General features: G+C 38.2%; 1 protein-coding gene across 1 annotated transcript in view; it reads left to right on the forward strand.

Moving 5' to 3' along the window:
* Positions 1–12,404, forward strand: part of COL25A1 (collagen type XXV alpha 1 chain) — a 322,787-nt gene extending 310,383 nt beyond the window's left edge. Inside the window, exons 35-37 of the mRNA XM_051616887.1 lie at positions 3,489–3,566; positions 5,924–5,962; positions 6,690–12,404. Of these exons, the coding sequence (XP_051472847.1) occupies positions 3,489–3,566; positions 5,924–5,962; positions 6,690–6,692 (120 nt within the window). The 3' untranslated portion in view covers positions 6,693–12,404. The remainder of the gene's footprint in view (positions 1–3,488; positions 3,567–5,923; positions 5,963–6,689) is intronic.
* Positions 12,405–17,389: the final 4,985 nt, after the last annotated feature.

The raw sequence follows: 17,389 nt of genomic DNA on the forward strand, positions 1-17,389 counted from the left end.
TATCTATGAGGAAACTTGTGTAACAGCACTCATTTCAATAGAGATAAGCCTGTTTACAAGTTGAGGGCCCAGCCCATGATATCTTGATTTTTAAATATTCCTTAGAGTATTGGCTGTTAGACTGACATCACAGAAGTTGACATTAGCAAGTTTGTTGTTTCTTCACAGACATGCTATGATAGGCAGGCAATAACTCTTTTCTTCTTCAGTTTGAGATGAGTCCTAGACTGATTTTTTTTTTTTTAGCATGTTCTGCTACAGTGAAAACAAGTCAGTGTTTGCATTATAATGTCTGCTTAACTTGGCTGTAAAAATTTTTTTTTAAGTGTTCTAGCTGTAATAACTCATATATAATTATAGTCCAGGAGCACCCAGCATAAAAAAGGTTTGTACAATTAATTTTGTATTTTCAAGTTACATTAATAGAAAAAAAAAAAATCCTTTTGAAAAGGAATCACCTTTAACAAAAAGTAGAGACTCTGTTGTGGGGAAAGTGGGGAAGAAGTCCCTGATCCCAAATGTGCAGTTGTGTCTCTTGTTATAAATATTGACAGAGGAGTGTGATGTGATGCGTCACAACAGTGGCTGGAAAGGCATCATCCTCTTCTCCTGGTGAAAATCTGAGGACTGGAGCTTGTTGCAGCCATAATGGTGTTACAGAAATGCCACAAATTTGTATTTCTCTAGGCACTGAGGAAGGACAGGAAGGAATTTATTTATTTATTTTAATTTTCATCAGATGTAGATTCTGTGTATCTCCTGTGGATCTCTATAGTTCAGGGTAAGGAGGTGAAGATTAAAAGAGAACAACTCAGTCCATGGAAAAAGTAGTTAAGTACTCGGGAAACCCAGACTATTCTCTACACAGATGGCAGTAGTTTGAATAAGACCTAGGTTTGCTGCGCAGGAAGTTTAAATCTGCTAACTTGTAACATGACAAGTTAGAGAAATACAATTGCTAAAGATATAAAAAAGAGTCAGAAGCCAAACTTCTTCGTTTTCAGAATAACTTTTGGAGTCTGTCTGCACTCTGTGGTTGCACACACTCACAGCAAATATATTGGTGTTGTATCAAGCACAAGTAACATGGGATTTGACCCTGAAGGTGTTTGCCTTCTATGCTATGCTGTTGTATTTGTAGTTTTAAGATGCAACCTGAGCCAACTTGAAGTTCCTGACTCGTGGGGTTTTTTTTCTATTGCAGTCTTGTAATTTGGTAAAGAAGGGTAATATTTGGGTTGCTGTTTTCCTAAATACTATCCTGCAACTTTTTGGCACACAGAAAAGATAGACAAGAAACTTTGCTGCTATGGTGTCTTGAATGCAGTATGTTTTGCTCATGGAGAAGATTTTTTAATTTGAATGTGTCAAGTATGCGATGATATTAAATTAATAATGTGCTTTCCTTCCTTTTTTTTTTAAATATGATATAGCTAATTGTTCTTTAATTGTGTAAAAATAGTTTTTTTTCTTGTTAATGGATTAAGGTTTTATGTGCTGGTGTGGAACAGCTTAAATATCTATTTACTATGCTTCACCAAAATCCATCTGTCTTTCCAAAGGGGCATTCCTTCCTTCTCCTTCTACCTTCATTCCTTACAATTCCTCTGTCTTTTTTACCCTTTTCCTCACAAATTAAATCCTCCCAATAGCCACAACCTCGCTTGCTGGTTCTCCAATGTCATACTAATTTTCCTATGACTATTTTTCCCATTTCTCTTGTGATATTCCTGATGTGCTCATCCTTCCTATCCCTTTTTTTACAATCCTAGTCCAATTTGTTTCATTTTTTTTTTTAATGGAACCTTTTTTGATTTTTGTGAAATTGAGAGCAAACCTGAAACTCATTTACCATTGTGATCAACTGGTGTGAAATCAATTATAAAATGAACTCTCCAAACATCTTATACTGCTTGAAGGTGAGGTCATCTTTGCAGGTAGCTTTGTGGAGGGGAGTCAATTCTATGAGGAATTAAAACATTAGAAGTTTTTCATTTAAAAAGAAAACTCAGTGTGAAATCAAAGGACTGAATTTTGGTAAGTTAAGCAGATGAAGCATTGCCTGCAGTAAATGTTGGAATAGAGAAACAAAGAATCTAATTGTCACTTGTGATTAGTTTATGATACCAAGACATTATTATATCATTGAAATTTTCTAGTACCTTTCCATCAAGCAGTTTGGATGTTTTGATTCCTGTAACAGGGTTTGAAATGGTCGTGTTGTATTTTGAGTGACAGGAGTGCACTATCAGTGACATCTGTTGTTTTCTGTGGACAAGTCTGAGTACAAGATTTGTCCCAAACCCTTCCAGAAGGCAAAGGGTCAGTTCAGCAGCAGGCCAAGTTCACTCTTGACGTGACACCATGGGACCTGATAGAATTTCCCAGAGACTAGCTGTCCCTGTGAAGCATTCGTGCCATAGGTCTTTTTTAGAGAAACTATCCTGAGGTATTCTGCTGTTGCAGTTACACCTGACTAGTGACAAACGCCCTAGGGAAGTTGACAAATTCAGCTTAGTGTGCATGTGCTCTTCCATACTACCACTTAGAGCAAACAGAAGACCTGTTACTTCGGACTGTGGACTGGGGGGATTTGCAGATTTGCCTCTGTCTCAAGACATCAATGATTTCAAGCCCTGTTCTAGGATTCAAAACATTCATAATACTGATACGAAATACCAACACAAACTAATACCTACTGATTGCAGTTCTTGATAGTGATCATATAATTTATTTTTCCACATCGCACCATCCAAACCAGAACACAGTGGTAAGTGTCCTTTCAGCTCTCCATTGGCTTAAAAAGAAAAATCCAAACTTTTAAACCAATCTTTCTCTATTTTTTTTCCCAAAAGAATGAAACTTGTTTTATCCAAACCATTGTATCCACAGGGGGAAAAGGGAAAGAAAGGCAAAAAGGGGCCTAAAGGGGAGAAAGGAGAACAGGGTGCTCCTGGATTAGATGCACCTTGCCCATTGGTACGTCTCACTTGTGTACTGGACAATCAGTTGTCCTGCTGTAGAGTGATGGAATAAGAAACAAGGAGAGAGGAACAAGCACCAGCTACTGTGTCACCTGTTGCCCTTTGTTAATGCAGCCATATCTCAAGTTCTGGTAAATTCTGGAGCAGACTTTGTTTTTCACCCTCCTAATTTGGCTTAAAGCACCATACTGAAGACCTTCAGGCTGCTCACTGCGGGGGATTTGGGGAGTCCGACCTTTAAAGGTCCCTTCCAACCTGAACCATTCTATGATTCTGTTAAATTTGTGTGTTTTGTTGGTAGGCTTTTTTCATTATTTTCTGTCAAACATGTAGGAAAGGAACTAAATTTGGGATGTGCCAAAGTCAGTGTCCTGTAGGTTGAAACCATACCACAGTGGTCAGCTTGCTCCTCTTGCCTCTCTCTTGTTATTTGTTCGCTCCAGATAAGTCAATACCAAAGGCATTTCCTTGACAGTAACATTGCAAGTTAATCTTTACAAACAGGGATTCCGTGGAATTAAGGGGGAAAAAGGGGAGCCAGGCCAGCCTGGCCTGGATGGGCTGGATGCCCCTTGCCAATTGGTACAGTATTTCTCTTTCCTACCAACCCTGCATGCGGTTCCTTTGTTTGTAGTCAGCCATTCTCAATGTAAAGTAATGTTTTTCTGAGCTGACTTTACATTACTCACATAACACGTGCATGTGCATGAACGAACCAGCTGCTTCAGTGATCATAACCGCAATGAGACGACACATATTTTTGCTGACACCTCACACCTAACTCTAAGCAGTTTGCTCCCACATCACATGGCAGTTTAAAAGTTTGTTTCCTTCCTCCATTTTCCCTGAGAATCGTTTGTTTATTTTCCTCACAAAAAAACCCTATTGCCTTACTCACCCTGAACGCGTCTTTGTAGAAGTCCGGCAGTGTCCACTTCTAATCAAGTCTGATGACTTCTGTCTGCACTGGCTCAGTTTTTCACCCTAGCCTGTCCCACGGCTACTCTCCATCTAGGATTATTTTTTTTTTTCAAATCCATACAGTCTTGGGTGCATGTTTTCAGGATTTGGCCAAAATGTGAGTCACATACAGAATCTTGTAAATATTATTTCTAAAAATAAAGTCATAGGTTTCCAGTAAGCCAAGCTGGAGCCCAATCTTCCAGACCTTTCACAAGTAATATTTTTGGTGTCTGGTCTGCTCATCAAATAGTATTCAAACAGATCTGGAAATGAAGAGCTTACCTGAGGTTTGTAAGAAGATAACAGTCTGCAGCCCAAACCCTCACTGTCTTTGTTATTTAACGTCTTCAATTTAATGGTCTTACCCTTGGAACTTACCTTCCTGGAATACACACAACACTCCCCACCCTATGTTAGCATGAATTCAAGTTCCCACCTGTACTAAAATGCTCCTTGTTGACCCTCTCCCTTGTACCAATCTGGCAACAGTGATTTTTATTTAAAGGCACAGTAAGTTTAAATTCCTTTTCCATTAAAAAAAAACAAACCAAACAAACAAAAAAACCCAAAACATACACATTTCCTGAAGATGCAAGGAAAATTTTCTTTATAATTGTTCACTGTAAAAATTGATCTGCATGCTCTGATATTGTTTGGTGGTTAAGCATGGTTCTCTAAGATGAATCTTAAATTAAATAGATTTTATTTCAACTATAGCATTTCTAATTTGAAGTCAGTGGATTTTAATCTTAAATACATAGCCCATTAAGATTATTCCATAGTCCATTTTGTTTGCTTTTGAGTAATGGTAACCATATATCATATTTTGTTGGGGATAATCAAGCATGCTTTTGTAATTTAAAAATGTTTCTTTGGCTCTGTATTATCATTTATATCTGGAGATTCACTGACAATCATTGATGGATGGAAAATACTCTTTTGATAGGTGATTACTGGAATAAGCTGCTAAGCAAACAGCACTGTTTCTTGCTTTAGGCAGCAAGTAATTCCTATCAGATTACATATAAGCACATGCAAAAATTTTCATTAATCACTGTTTTCACATAGTAACTATTGTTATTCTATATTCTAAAAAATGTCAAGGCCTGATGTTTTTTTCTTCTCACCTATAGTCTGGTGACATGACACGTGCTCCTAATTCTGAGCATGTAACTCTCTGGATAAGCCCTGTATAACCATGTAAATTGGAATTAGTTCCACAAAAATCAGTAAGACTGTAGGCAAAAGTTAGCTCTGATCTTGCTCTGATCTAATCTGATCTGATGCATGGAGATATGTGAACATAGGGTGGTGAAAGAAGTTGAGTGACTCTCACTAACGTAAGAACAAAGTAAATAGTTGCATTATCCAAATGATGAAATGGCCAGTGCTGCCGTGTTGCCCTGATCCCACAACAGTTTCTTCCACTGTCACCTGAGGTATGTTCAGGCCTAAAGTTTTTGCTGCTTCTTTCAAAAGCTAAGAATGAAAGTGAACAGGAAAGATCCTACTCAAGATTTGAGTCTTGCTATCTTATCGTTGGGTTAACTTTGTACTAGGAGCCCATAAACCAAAATATACTCCAGATAAAAGTGATAATATTTTTCTGCTCATTGATCTTGTACATTCAGCTACAGATTGTTATGAATAACAGATTATATTTAAAATCATGTGCAGCCTGAGTTCTAACAGCCGTAAGAAACTGATGAAGATGTTGTAATGATCTAGGGGAAAACAAATCTTTATGGCAGAGAGGTGCACGTATGTATTTACAGTATAAACCTTCTCTTCTTTGGCTTTTTCTTCACCTTGAGAACAAGAGAGGAAATAAGTTAGGAATTGGTAGCTACTTATTATATAAAAAGTCAGAGCTGTTTCATCTGTGCTAACAGATATTTATGGACTATCTATCCTCTCAAATTTAACTATTTCTTTTTATTATTTTTTGTTTGTTTGTTTTCTTTCCCTTGAAACAGGGTCCCGACGGATTACCAATGCCTGGCTGTTGGCAAAAGGTAGGATGGACAGAGCTTTTTTTTTCCAGGGACAGTATGTCCTTGGCACACAGAACAGTATCAGGGTTTACTTCAGATCCTCTTGGACAGATTTATGCAGCAACACAAAACAAGACCTCTCCATGACAGCAGTTGGTGTGATGAGCTTCTAATACATGTAGAAATAATAACCCATTGAGGCAGTACTGTAGAAACACTTGGCATTAGATTTCTGAAAAGTCCAAGACTTTTTTCTTTTATATGAAAAGTCATGCATCCTTTGGTTTCTGCATGCGATCACTGCATCCCATTCCTTATAAAAACTCATGGATGTGGCATTTTTATCTACTGTGATACTATTTTTCTGGGATGCCTAGATGAACAGTGCATCGTGCCCTTCTCTTTGCCTTAGCTTTCTGTTCTTCAATACATTCTCCTGGTTGTTATGCTGTGTGCTAATGTTAACTGGCAATGTCATTTTAGTTAAGATTTAACTGAGGTAGTATGAGATTTAAAAACACAGTTTTCAAAATAATGTGGGTGGAGGGATACTGGCTTCTAATATATTAGGAAACATAAAGCATGTGTGACATTTTGGATGCATTTAACTCTGAAGAACAGCTGATGCTGAGGAAATAACTATCTGTATTTGCAACTCCGATGAATCTATGTATTTGGAATAGAAATCTGAAATACCAGTTTACTAATTTGATTAATCTGTATCTTTTTTTTTTTTTTGTCTCTGCAGTGATGAATCTAACCTTACAAGCATGAAGTTGTGTACATAGTGCTCCACTTTTTGTATTTATAGTTGAAAACTGAACATTTGATTTTATGAGTCTGAGATATGTTTACATGTAGCTGCTTCTACTTGTTTGCAGTAGTCCATGTGTACATCTTTTTTTCACTTACATCTGCAGTTAGATGGTATACAACTGCAGAGTAAACCTGCAAAGATTCTTTCTCTAGTGAGAGAGGAATCTCGATAAAACAATCAGTGATAGAAATCTGATTATTTCTGTAAATTCTTATATTTTGGCTTGTGGACATGCATGGACAATGAGTGCCATGGACTAGTTTACAAGAAATTGTGACCAAATATGAGCAAAATGCTATGAAATGTACTGTGCCAGCTGCCGTTGGAGTTTACTGACTTGGCTTCCATGTCCATCTTAAGCACTTCACTGATTCATGCCACCATATCTGCTTGTATGGACTAAAAGCATGAGTTTGTGTGCCAAACATGCTTGTTGTGTGATCACGTCACATGCTAAATGGCTGCTCACAGTGACCTTTGATTCCAGCTTCTGAGTCGTTTCCTTTTGTCATCTCAAGGGGGTCACACCATGGCTTATTGCTAAAAAGAGATAAACCAGAGAAGAATAGAAGGAGGCCTTGAATTTTTGGGGAATAGAGTTCCAGCTGCAGGTGGATGGCTTCCAGTCCTGCAGGTCACCTGGCCCCTTTGATCAAAGAGGGTCCTGCCTGTTAATCAGCATCAGTTTGCCTTGCACTGCTCACAATCGTGAAGACATTCACGATGGGCCCTGTCAAGTCCCTAATCAAGAAGGAAAGAAGTTTGAAGAAGAAACCAGACTTCTCTGTGGGTTGTTTGGAAAGGTTACAGAGGTGCTGCAGGGATCATTTGATGGCAGACACCACCTGAGACTAGAAGCTTCTCAACCTTACTCAAGGATGGACAGAGTATGTGCTCTGCATATTGTATTTTGGGACTGCTGGAGGAAAAAGCATTCTTGAGGCAAGGATGAATTGGAACATCCTCCAGAGGAGGAGGAGAACAGAACTGACCAGATGTATGTACCATGGTGTGGTTTCCAGGTGATTCAGTTTAAATTACATAAAACTAGCTGAACTTCCCTGCAGAATTTTGGAAGCTATGGTTAATTTTGTTTCCTTTTCCCGTAACTATTGCCATAAAGGATGCATTTCAGTAACCTGTTCAACATTTGTGATGATGGCATTGAAGAAAATACTTCAAAAGCCACGTGTTCATCTTGTTTCAGTATTAACCATTTTTATTTCAGAGTCTTTGAAGCCTGTAAGTCTAAAAAAGAAAAGAGTTTATTTTTGTGTATCACAGGCTGGTTTATTTGTCTTGTTCTTTTTCTACTGTTGTAGTGACCTTAGTGGACATTATTACTCAAAAAACATAGGGGAGAAAACAAGTCTGTGTGATTAACACTGCACGCTTGTTATCGCACAAACCTGTTAGAAGTGTCAGTATTTCTCTATTTCCGTTCAGATGACTGAGTTTCTAGAGAAACATTGGCAAAGTTTTGCTTCTCCACTTTTTTATTGCTAGGAAGATTTCATTTATGCACATTTGTAGATTTTGCCACAAAGTATTTTTTCCAGTTTTGAGTCTTCATATGGTGCACTGTAGTTAGTAGTCAGAGAGACTAGTTTATGAGAAATTGTGCCATATTTGGCAGATGAAAATTATGTGCATATGACTTCTGTTCCTAGTGTATTGCAGGATCATCACAAACTGTTTCAATTACTTTTCTGAGACATGTCTTTCATATGTAGACCAAAACTAAAAGTTGAGGAAGACAGCCTGTCTCCATCTATGTGCCCATCTTGGAATGCACGTTTTTCCTTGCTCATTGATTTCTAAATCATGTGAAAGTGGGGACTGGCTGTGGTTGCACTTTTTCACATTGCTTCACAACCTCAGATCAATGGAGATGCCTCTATAATGCGACCTTTCACTTTGCTAAATCTTTATTGTCATTTTGATATGTCAAAGAAAAAAACAGCTTTTCATAGCAGAAAAGTTTACACAAATTTTAAAAATTAGAGATTAATTTAGTGGTCTCCAACTAGTAATAAAAACTTACTAATAAAAAAAATTCTGACACTGAAAAAGTATATACATTTACTGCTCAATTCCATATTTTCACCAGAAAGAAGCAGACACTCAGACATACAAGGAAAAACATTTTTCTTTGCTTACATTTTCAGTAATGCAAGTATCGACCCATCTGAATATTCACAACTACAGTAATAAAAGCCTTCACGTGGCACAGACTTAATAAAAAGTATTAGTAACTGGAGTGCTACAGCAGTAATATGAGTGAGGGATTTTCCAGAAAGAGGACAAGAGGAGAAGCATTAAAGCCTTTTGAATTGCCAGTTTTACTCTGCATGTTTAAGAAGCACTATCTCAAAAAAACAACAGGCTGAGGACCAAGCTGCCCTGTTAACATGAGAGAGTCTCTTATACCTGTGTCCTGTCTGGGCAGAATTTGGCTAGGTATATTAGAGCTGTGAAGACTAGAAGTTAAACATTTTAATAAAATACCAAATAGTGGCAGTCACACAGTAAGATAAAATATGCTCTAATATCCCTCAGAGCAAACAAGTGAAAAATCAAATAGGATATTTATTATTTGGCTAAATATTTTAGCAATCCCATATTGAGAGTGTCCACAAACACAACTCATTTTAAGAAACAGCAACAAGATAAAGAGCTGTTAAATGTATGCTGTCACTTTGATGTTTTTTTAAATTGTATATATTTTTAAAATGTCCTCACAACGTCCATTTCTACATGCCTCAATAAAGCTAGCAGAACCTTGGTTCATGGTTTCTTCATTCAGGAAATAATTACAGACATTACTGTTAAGTGTTAGTCCAAATTTAATTCTTGTTTAACTTCCTGACACTAAAACCCTGCTGAAGAAACACTTCAGCACCCTTATTCACTTTATTTTCTATCTTGTAATATTTTTCTTTAACTTCCACCAGGTAGGAATCCCATTTTTTCCCAAATAATCTAATTTAACTTTTTTTACAGCTCTGTATTGTTCAATAATCTAAAAGGTTCATTTTATTTAAATGACCATGGGTGACCAGCATATAAACTATTTAACTTGCTAAACTAGATACTTAGATTTTACATTAATATTTGTGTAATATATTTGCATCTCAAAGATTGGCTTTAAATGAAACCCAACAGTATTTAGAAAGGTTGCATATTCAGTATAAGAAAAAAAAAGTTAGGTTTAATATTTCATCTAGAAAAGCACCCCATGAAGACTTGCAACATCTTTATTTTGTTTAAAAAGCAACTATTTTTGGTGCTAGTATATCTTTTCTCTTTTGATGGCAAACCAGTTTGAACCCCCTGTGTGCTGTTTTATATTTTAGTAGCATTCCTCCAAATAGATATTATTTGTTTTGTTTAGTTTGTGGCAGGAACAGTAGTTCCTCTACCAGTCTTTTCAGTTGTAGACATGTGTAGTGGTATTGGTCTACACAGCTTCTAGATCCCTGACTTTTTCGGGTATTATTAATTCTTGTTTCTTTGAGAGCTTTCAGTATTTGTTTCATACCAAGTTTTGTAATCATCTGTTACTCCAGTGTATTACAACCACATTGTGCAAAAGTCCTGCTACAGAAGCAGCAAGTCTTTTCAGCACTGTATGGAATATGTCTGACATACATGATCCTTGTCTTCATATTCATAGATTAGCTATGGGGAACCTTACTTTCAGGATGCTTTGGACACCATTTTGTTTTTTCCTGAGGTAAAGCATGAAACTTTAATTAATTGAACAATGATACAATGGTTTTTTATTGGTATTTTTATTTATTGCTGACTTTGATGTCATGTTCTAATAGTGTAGCAAGGCAGAATGACACTCTTCGTCTAGCTATTTGTAAATTTTGTTAAGTCTACCGTGGCAGTATTATGAATGCATTCAGAATGATCAAATGAGACAATCAGGCCTTTGGTCCTTGTGGGAAGGTGGAGCTGTGTAAGGCCAGGGGACACATCAGGAGATGTTTTTCAGATCGTGGATCCCCACTGAAGTTTAGGGGGAGCTGTTCTGCTGACTTGCACAGAACTGGAATTGTAAACCTGGGCTCAACCATGCAGAGCTCTTCACTTGGCTGTGCCTCCCCTTCCATAGAAATGAAATGGGGAGAGTGATGCATCCTTCCATTGCCAAGCACTTTGAGACATGAAGAGGAAGGATACAGCTATTGCGCTTAGTAACACGGCAAATACCACCTTCGGTGGTGGGAACCTTTAGATCCTAGCCTAAACCAGGACCACTCCAGTGAGGAAAAGCTGCAGAGATACTCTGAGTCTATTGAATGTGATTAAGATGTTCAAGGTATGCAGAAGCTGACCTTTCCTTTCAAATGTCCTGATCTCTGCTGCTTGACCATCTTGAATTACATTTTTACATCTCTGCATTTTATCTAATGAGACACCTAAATTGGCTTACTAAAGAATCACACAAAATACTAGTATCTGCAAAGACAGTGGTGAAAAGAAAGTCTAATTTTTAGTCATTGCAAAAAAAGTATTTTATTTCAGTGACCAGAGTTAAAACTAGCACCTGGTGGTTGTTATTATTTTTTTCCTTTCTGCGACTTGCTCTTACGGATCTGAATGTTGCTGTAATGTACAAATGAAGGTTTTCTTGCATCCTCTGTTATTGAAGTATTTCACATGGTGGTTGGATTCATTAAATGCTACAAGTGCCTGCCACCATCATTTCTGACAGAATTTTAAAAAGATACTCCACAAAACAAGTGGAGTTTGTATTTTAAAAAAGGATTTGGAGTGTTGTTTTTGTTTCGTTTTGTTTTTAAATGCATCCGATTATCAATGCTGCTTGAAAATTGAATTTTCTTTGGAAAACAGGGGGCCTTAACTTAACCTGGGACCGTTAGTGTTTTACTTATTTCTATTTAAAAAGAAATTGTATTAATTTCCCAGATACCATTGGTACTTGCACACTTCTCTTAAGTATTATGAAGAGTTGGGTTGGTGGAAGAATGTTTTACATATTGTTAACATATATGTGGATATTCTTATATTATTGTACATGTTTGGGCAAATATCACACTACTTTAAAAATGTTACTAAGATGTATGTATCTGACTTTTTCCTTTGGAAAAAATATATTTTTATTTGCATTTTTTACTTTTTTAAGTTCATCTATATGTGCTGTTATTTTTGTATTGCAAATGGTCTCATAAATGCAGTAGAGGAGATAAAAATACAAATAAAATCCAAATACAAAGTAATTTGGCAAGGATTACATTGCTTGGGGGGAAAATCACATGGGTCAGTATCATATTATCAACACTAGAAATATTTTGTGTGTCAGCACTGTAAATATTTCATGAGACCTCTTTTGATGAGTAAAGAATTGCAAGGTTTTAATCACCCATTTTAATTTGTTATTAATTACCACTTTCTTGTGGCCTCTGGTCCTGACTTAATTGAACTCAATCAAACAGCATGCTTTTGTTTTTATTATTAAAATTTCTCCTTGGTTTTCATTTGAATACTGTTTTGTTTTCCTTCAGTTTTGTACTTCAGGTTTTGTTTCTTGCTTGTGAGAAGTTGATCTTCAGAATTATTTTTACACTATTTATGATTTATTTTCATAATGTACAAAGTGTGTAATTATTAAAATATTAATCCAACCATTGGTGCTGATTTTGCATAGATATAAAGTTCTTAATGTTGGTGCAAAAAGTTGTTCTAGTCTGTCTCAATTGGGAAAAGCATTTTCTGTGTTGTACCAATCTAGAGTTTGAAATCTCATGCAGGTTGTGTTGGTGTTTTCACATTCACAGAAAAATTAGGGCCTTTGCAACATGTTATCTTTCCCTACAGTGTGCAATTAAAAACAAACAAACAAAAAAATGGGAAAGGAAGGGAAGGGAAGGGAAGGGAAGGGAAGGGAAGGGAAGGGAAGGGAAGGGAAGGGAGCGGAAGGGAGCCTTTCCTTGCTCTGGAGAATCTGCAAGGACCTGTGTGTTAAAAAGAAGTTAAAACTATTGCTTAGGTAAGCCCACAGGGATCCTAGGATCCAAGGAAACAAAGCTGAAAATCACCAGTTTCCCCTTTCTATAATACTGAAGGAAAAAAATAAATCTGAACTCCTGAGAAATCATTCTGTTCATGGGCACAGTGTTATGAGCAACAGTGCAAGGTAGAAAATGTGAATGTCTGTTTTACCACAAATCCAGTTTTTTCAAAAAAGATGGAGCATATATTTATTGCAAACTGGTATATTTTCAAGCACGTTTTTGCAGGAGTCTCCTTGGACAAAGGGCTTTTTTAAAAAAATAAAACACTGGGCACCAGCTGTAATATCTTCAAAGCATTATTTAAATGTTTGGGTTTTCTAAATCCCAAAATATTTCAGACAAACAAAACACTCCACATTGTTTCCCCTTCCTTCACCTCAAAAATGTAGACACTGGGCTAAAAGAGAACAAGCACCATGGGTGTTTGACCTCTACTCTTAGCTCATGATAATCTTCATAAATGCCCATTAATCTTATCTAGCTCTGTTTTATACTCTTGAGGGGACTAAAAATAGCTTTGCTCCCTTTCTCAGAGGAGGTACTTACAGCTTAATGTGCCCAGCATCCCCGAGGAAGCACCTGGTGAGACAACATTGGGTGCAGAGGGGGCTCTGCCACACTGCAGGCAGAGCCTGGGGGGCAATAAGCCCTGGCCAGACAAGGCTGAGCCAGGCAAAGCCCTCGCTTTTCCTGTCATCCCGCTTGGCTTTTTCTTCCCTCCAGCTTTCTCCTTTCATCTCCCTTCATAGAGGAGTGAAGGCAATCCTAGATGCTGCTGCAGCTTTCCTGCCGGACAATTCCCTCCTGTTTTCCACTCAGTGCCACAGCTGCTCTGCTGTTAGCTGAGGCACCATGAGCATTTTGCCTGCCATGGACGTATTTTTGGTATTGTCTTGACCAGTACGGTAACAACCAGTGTGCTCTGGCTGCTCCTAGTGCTAACTGTCCATGGGCTTCCCATCCAGTGCTTTTGCTGTCTCCCTCTTACTGTTCAGTACACACTCCCTCTAAAGTCAAAGCAATGTCCTACAGCCTTCCCATCCTACTGCACTCTGGCACGTGACTTTCCTCTGGTGTTCCCTACTATCCCAATGCCTTCTTTCTAATTTTATGATATGCCAAAGCACACGGAGGGCTGCATGTGAAATGCCTGCCACTTTTCCCTCTCGTTTTTTATTATTATTATTATTTTCTTTGAGCTTTTAATTAAATACTTAAAGGCCTTTACTCACATCCAACTCTGCTTTGTGGGCCTGCTAAACCTTCTAATCCTTACCCATTTGTAACAAGGAGTCTACACAAGTGGAAAAAACAAAACAAAACAACCCAGCAAAGAGGCCTTTTATGTCCTCATCTCATACAGCTTCACCTAGTGGTTCAATTATAATAAGCCCACCCAAAGAAATGTTTAAAAACAAAACAAAACAAAACATAGAGCTGACAAAGTATTCATGTTCCAGCAAGTAGTAACTGCACACAAAAAAATATTAGAAGAAAACAAACAAGGGAATGCCAAAACATTTAGGTCATGTTCCTGCAAGCAGTGTCTTTCTGTCTTCCCAGGGTTACTAACTAGTCTTCTCTTGGCTTCTGCTAGTTTCCAGAGGGAGTACTCACGGGGCATTCTCCTCCCCCTTCTCCTGGCCACAGGAGGAAAATAAAGCGGGTTTTGGATTCTTGCTCAAAACTTAGAGCTTGGATGTTCCACATGTGTATGTATATATATGTCTACATGCACGTATATAGAAGTATATGCATAGATGTGTTATATATATGCATGCGTACAAATATACATACATGACCTGTAGTGTTCACGACTCCTCAGAGAGATCACAGTCTCCTAGTATAGTTGTACTCAGAGATCAAAGGTGAACACAGCTCCTATCACATAAATAACAGGTTTCTCATGTACTTATGCCAAGACAGAATGTTCAAAAACTAATAAATACCCTGATTATTTTTCTATGTGCAGATTAGAGCTGTAATGAGTTTTCCAAGTGTCCACACCTACAGTGAGCAGCCACGTGCTTTCACTGGCATCTCCTTTATCTGGCTGCTCCTTCCTGGAGCAAACAAGTACCTGGCAACTTCTTGCAAGTTTTTAGGAACTCTGTTCTCTTTGGCATATTAAGACTGTTGTGAGGTAATTGATTCTGGTTGCTATAGAACTGATAAAAAATATGGGAAAAATATAAAAAATATCGATTCTCACTAGCATATCAATTAGCTTGTGTCAGAAGGATGAGTATAGAATAAGTCTGCCATTTTAAAATCTGGATCTGGTGCATTCTGCATGGAAACCATGCTCTGTAAAATTTATTCAGGACTCAACTAGCATGCAAATGGCTCTGTGAAAGCAATGCTGCCATGGAGCTCAGTTAGTAACATAATCTTGCTCTTTTCTGCCTTCCCCTTGAACTGTCTGTACCCAATTAACACACCCTGTGCTAAAATGACTCAGAGGCCTGATCGTCCCATCAACTCTTGGGCAAGTCCATTCCCCTTCCAGATTAAATACCCAGCAGCTGGCTCTCACTGTGGAGGGGCAGGTGGGTGCAGTTTGTCCATCTTTATCTTTCTGTACTGAAAAGATCTTTTTTGCCAGTCATTTTCCACTGGCCATCTGTATAATAGGTTTGCTTCTCAGGATGCACTAGCAATGCATTGTTTTTCAGAGGTATAAAAACTCCTTACAAATTTAAATACAGCTTACTTGGATATTTTTAATAGCTCTTAGAAGTATTTACTCCTTTTCATCATTCATATAGGCAGCCAGGCTGCTGCTTGCTGGTTCGCTGCCAGGACAAAGACCTGAAATAAGTGTGGGGGAAAAAAAAAATCAATTAAGATGTTCAGAAAGCAAATGGAGAAGGATGGAGAAAGAAGTGTGTTTTAAAATGAACTAACAATATTTTAAAAAAAACCCAAAAAACAACCTAAACCCCACAACCAAAATAAACAAAAAAAACCAAAACAAACAAAACCAAACAAAAATAGAAATAAAAACAAACAAAACCAAAACAAATTATTTTAATAATTCTCTGTATCATGGGAAAATAGCTGCCAGTGTTATACTCCACAGTGTTATGACGGCAAGTAGGAATTAGAGAGGACTAAAAAAGACAAGTGGCAAGTTGCTAGAAAGCCCTGTGTCTCAGGTAGGGTCTCTGCTAATCAGGGTGCAGGGAGGGGCCGGGCAACCCGTTGGGAAGAGACCTCCTGTGCTATACACATGAGACTTGGCAGGCTTGTTCCTGCTGACAGAATCAAGAAAGTGTGCAAGAACTGTAAGCCAAGAGGGAGGGATATTTTATTCTTAAGTGTCTTTCCATGGCTGTGAAGGAACAGAGAAACAACCGCCCCATTCCAACAAGCTACTTCACCTGCTACTCTGAGCTTTCCTGATCAAGTTAGCAATTGTTAATCTAGCTGTAAATGAGCTTTCTTCTTCTTATAAATGCAAATTTGTAAAGGAGTAGAAGCACAGTAACTTGCATAGCCCTTAAATCTGTCTGTGGTCCAGGACTTCTGGATAAGCAAGACCAGGCAGGTCAGCATAAACAGCTGAAAGGTTCCAGCACTGGCATGCCCAGTAGCTTTGGAGGACAGAGAAGGCTGTTCTCAGATGGACAGAGAGCAGGCACCAGATGGACCAGGAAAATCATCACTCCAAAGGCATTTGCCTTTGGACTCAAAGATTCATGTGCAGCCAGTCATGATTCATGATTTACTGTCTGCTCTCCAGCCTTTCTTTACATTACTGTTACGAAGGGATTGCAATTAGGTCCAGTATGTAATGTGTACAATTTGAACTAACTTTGTGCTAAATGCCATTCCCCAGCTTTCAGAGATTCAGGGAAAATGGAAGAGCATTGCAGATAGCATTCCTGACAGGCTCAGTTTGGATGTTAGCAGATCTAAATGCCTGTTGTCTTGTTAAGACCCACTGCTGCCTGTGCAGTACTGGCCTTAGCTGACAGCTTTGACAACTCCATCCTATCTTTTCAGTCCATGCCTTCTGCCTGGACCAGACACTGAAGACACACTGAAGACTGGCAGCTGCTGTCTTTTCTGGGATATGGAGGTGTAGCTGCTGGTGCTTTTTGCCACTTCTGCTACACAGCTGTTTTGTTAGCTGGTAAGGCAAGGCTTCCAAAGGAGTTGGAATGCAGGAATGTGAAAACTGTGCAGCTTCAAAATTAACACTGAAAAAGCTCAAGAAAACACCTGTAGGAAAATAAATTATTGACTAGGGACACAAAAAGGTGACTTACTGGCAGAGATTAAAAAAAAAATTTACAAAAATCAGGAAGTGTATTTCTTCCATCTGCAAATTTTGGGATGACTTACTGGATACTGATCTAGAAAAGACAAGTAGCAGCAGCACAGGAAATTGTGTGGCTTTACATATGATGTCTGAAAAATCTTCCAAGCATAGCACTGCAGGTGGCACAGAAGAGCTACATATGGGAAAGCAGGGACATGGGTGCTGCTTTTGCTGCTGTCTGCCCATGCAGCTCAAGGAGCAGCCTCCAGACAAGGAGTGGGTGCATCTGTAGCAGGGAAAGGGTAAAGCTGAGGTGC

The sequence above is a fragment of the Apus apus genome, chromosome 4 (assembly GCF_020740795.1).
Source record: "Apus apus isolate bApuApu2 chromosome 4, bApuApu2.pri.cur, whole genome shotgun sequence".
Taxonomy (NCBI): domain Eukaryota; kingdom Metazoa; phylum Chordata; class Aves; order Apodiformes; family Apodidae; genus Apus; species Apus apus.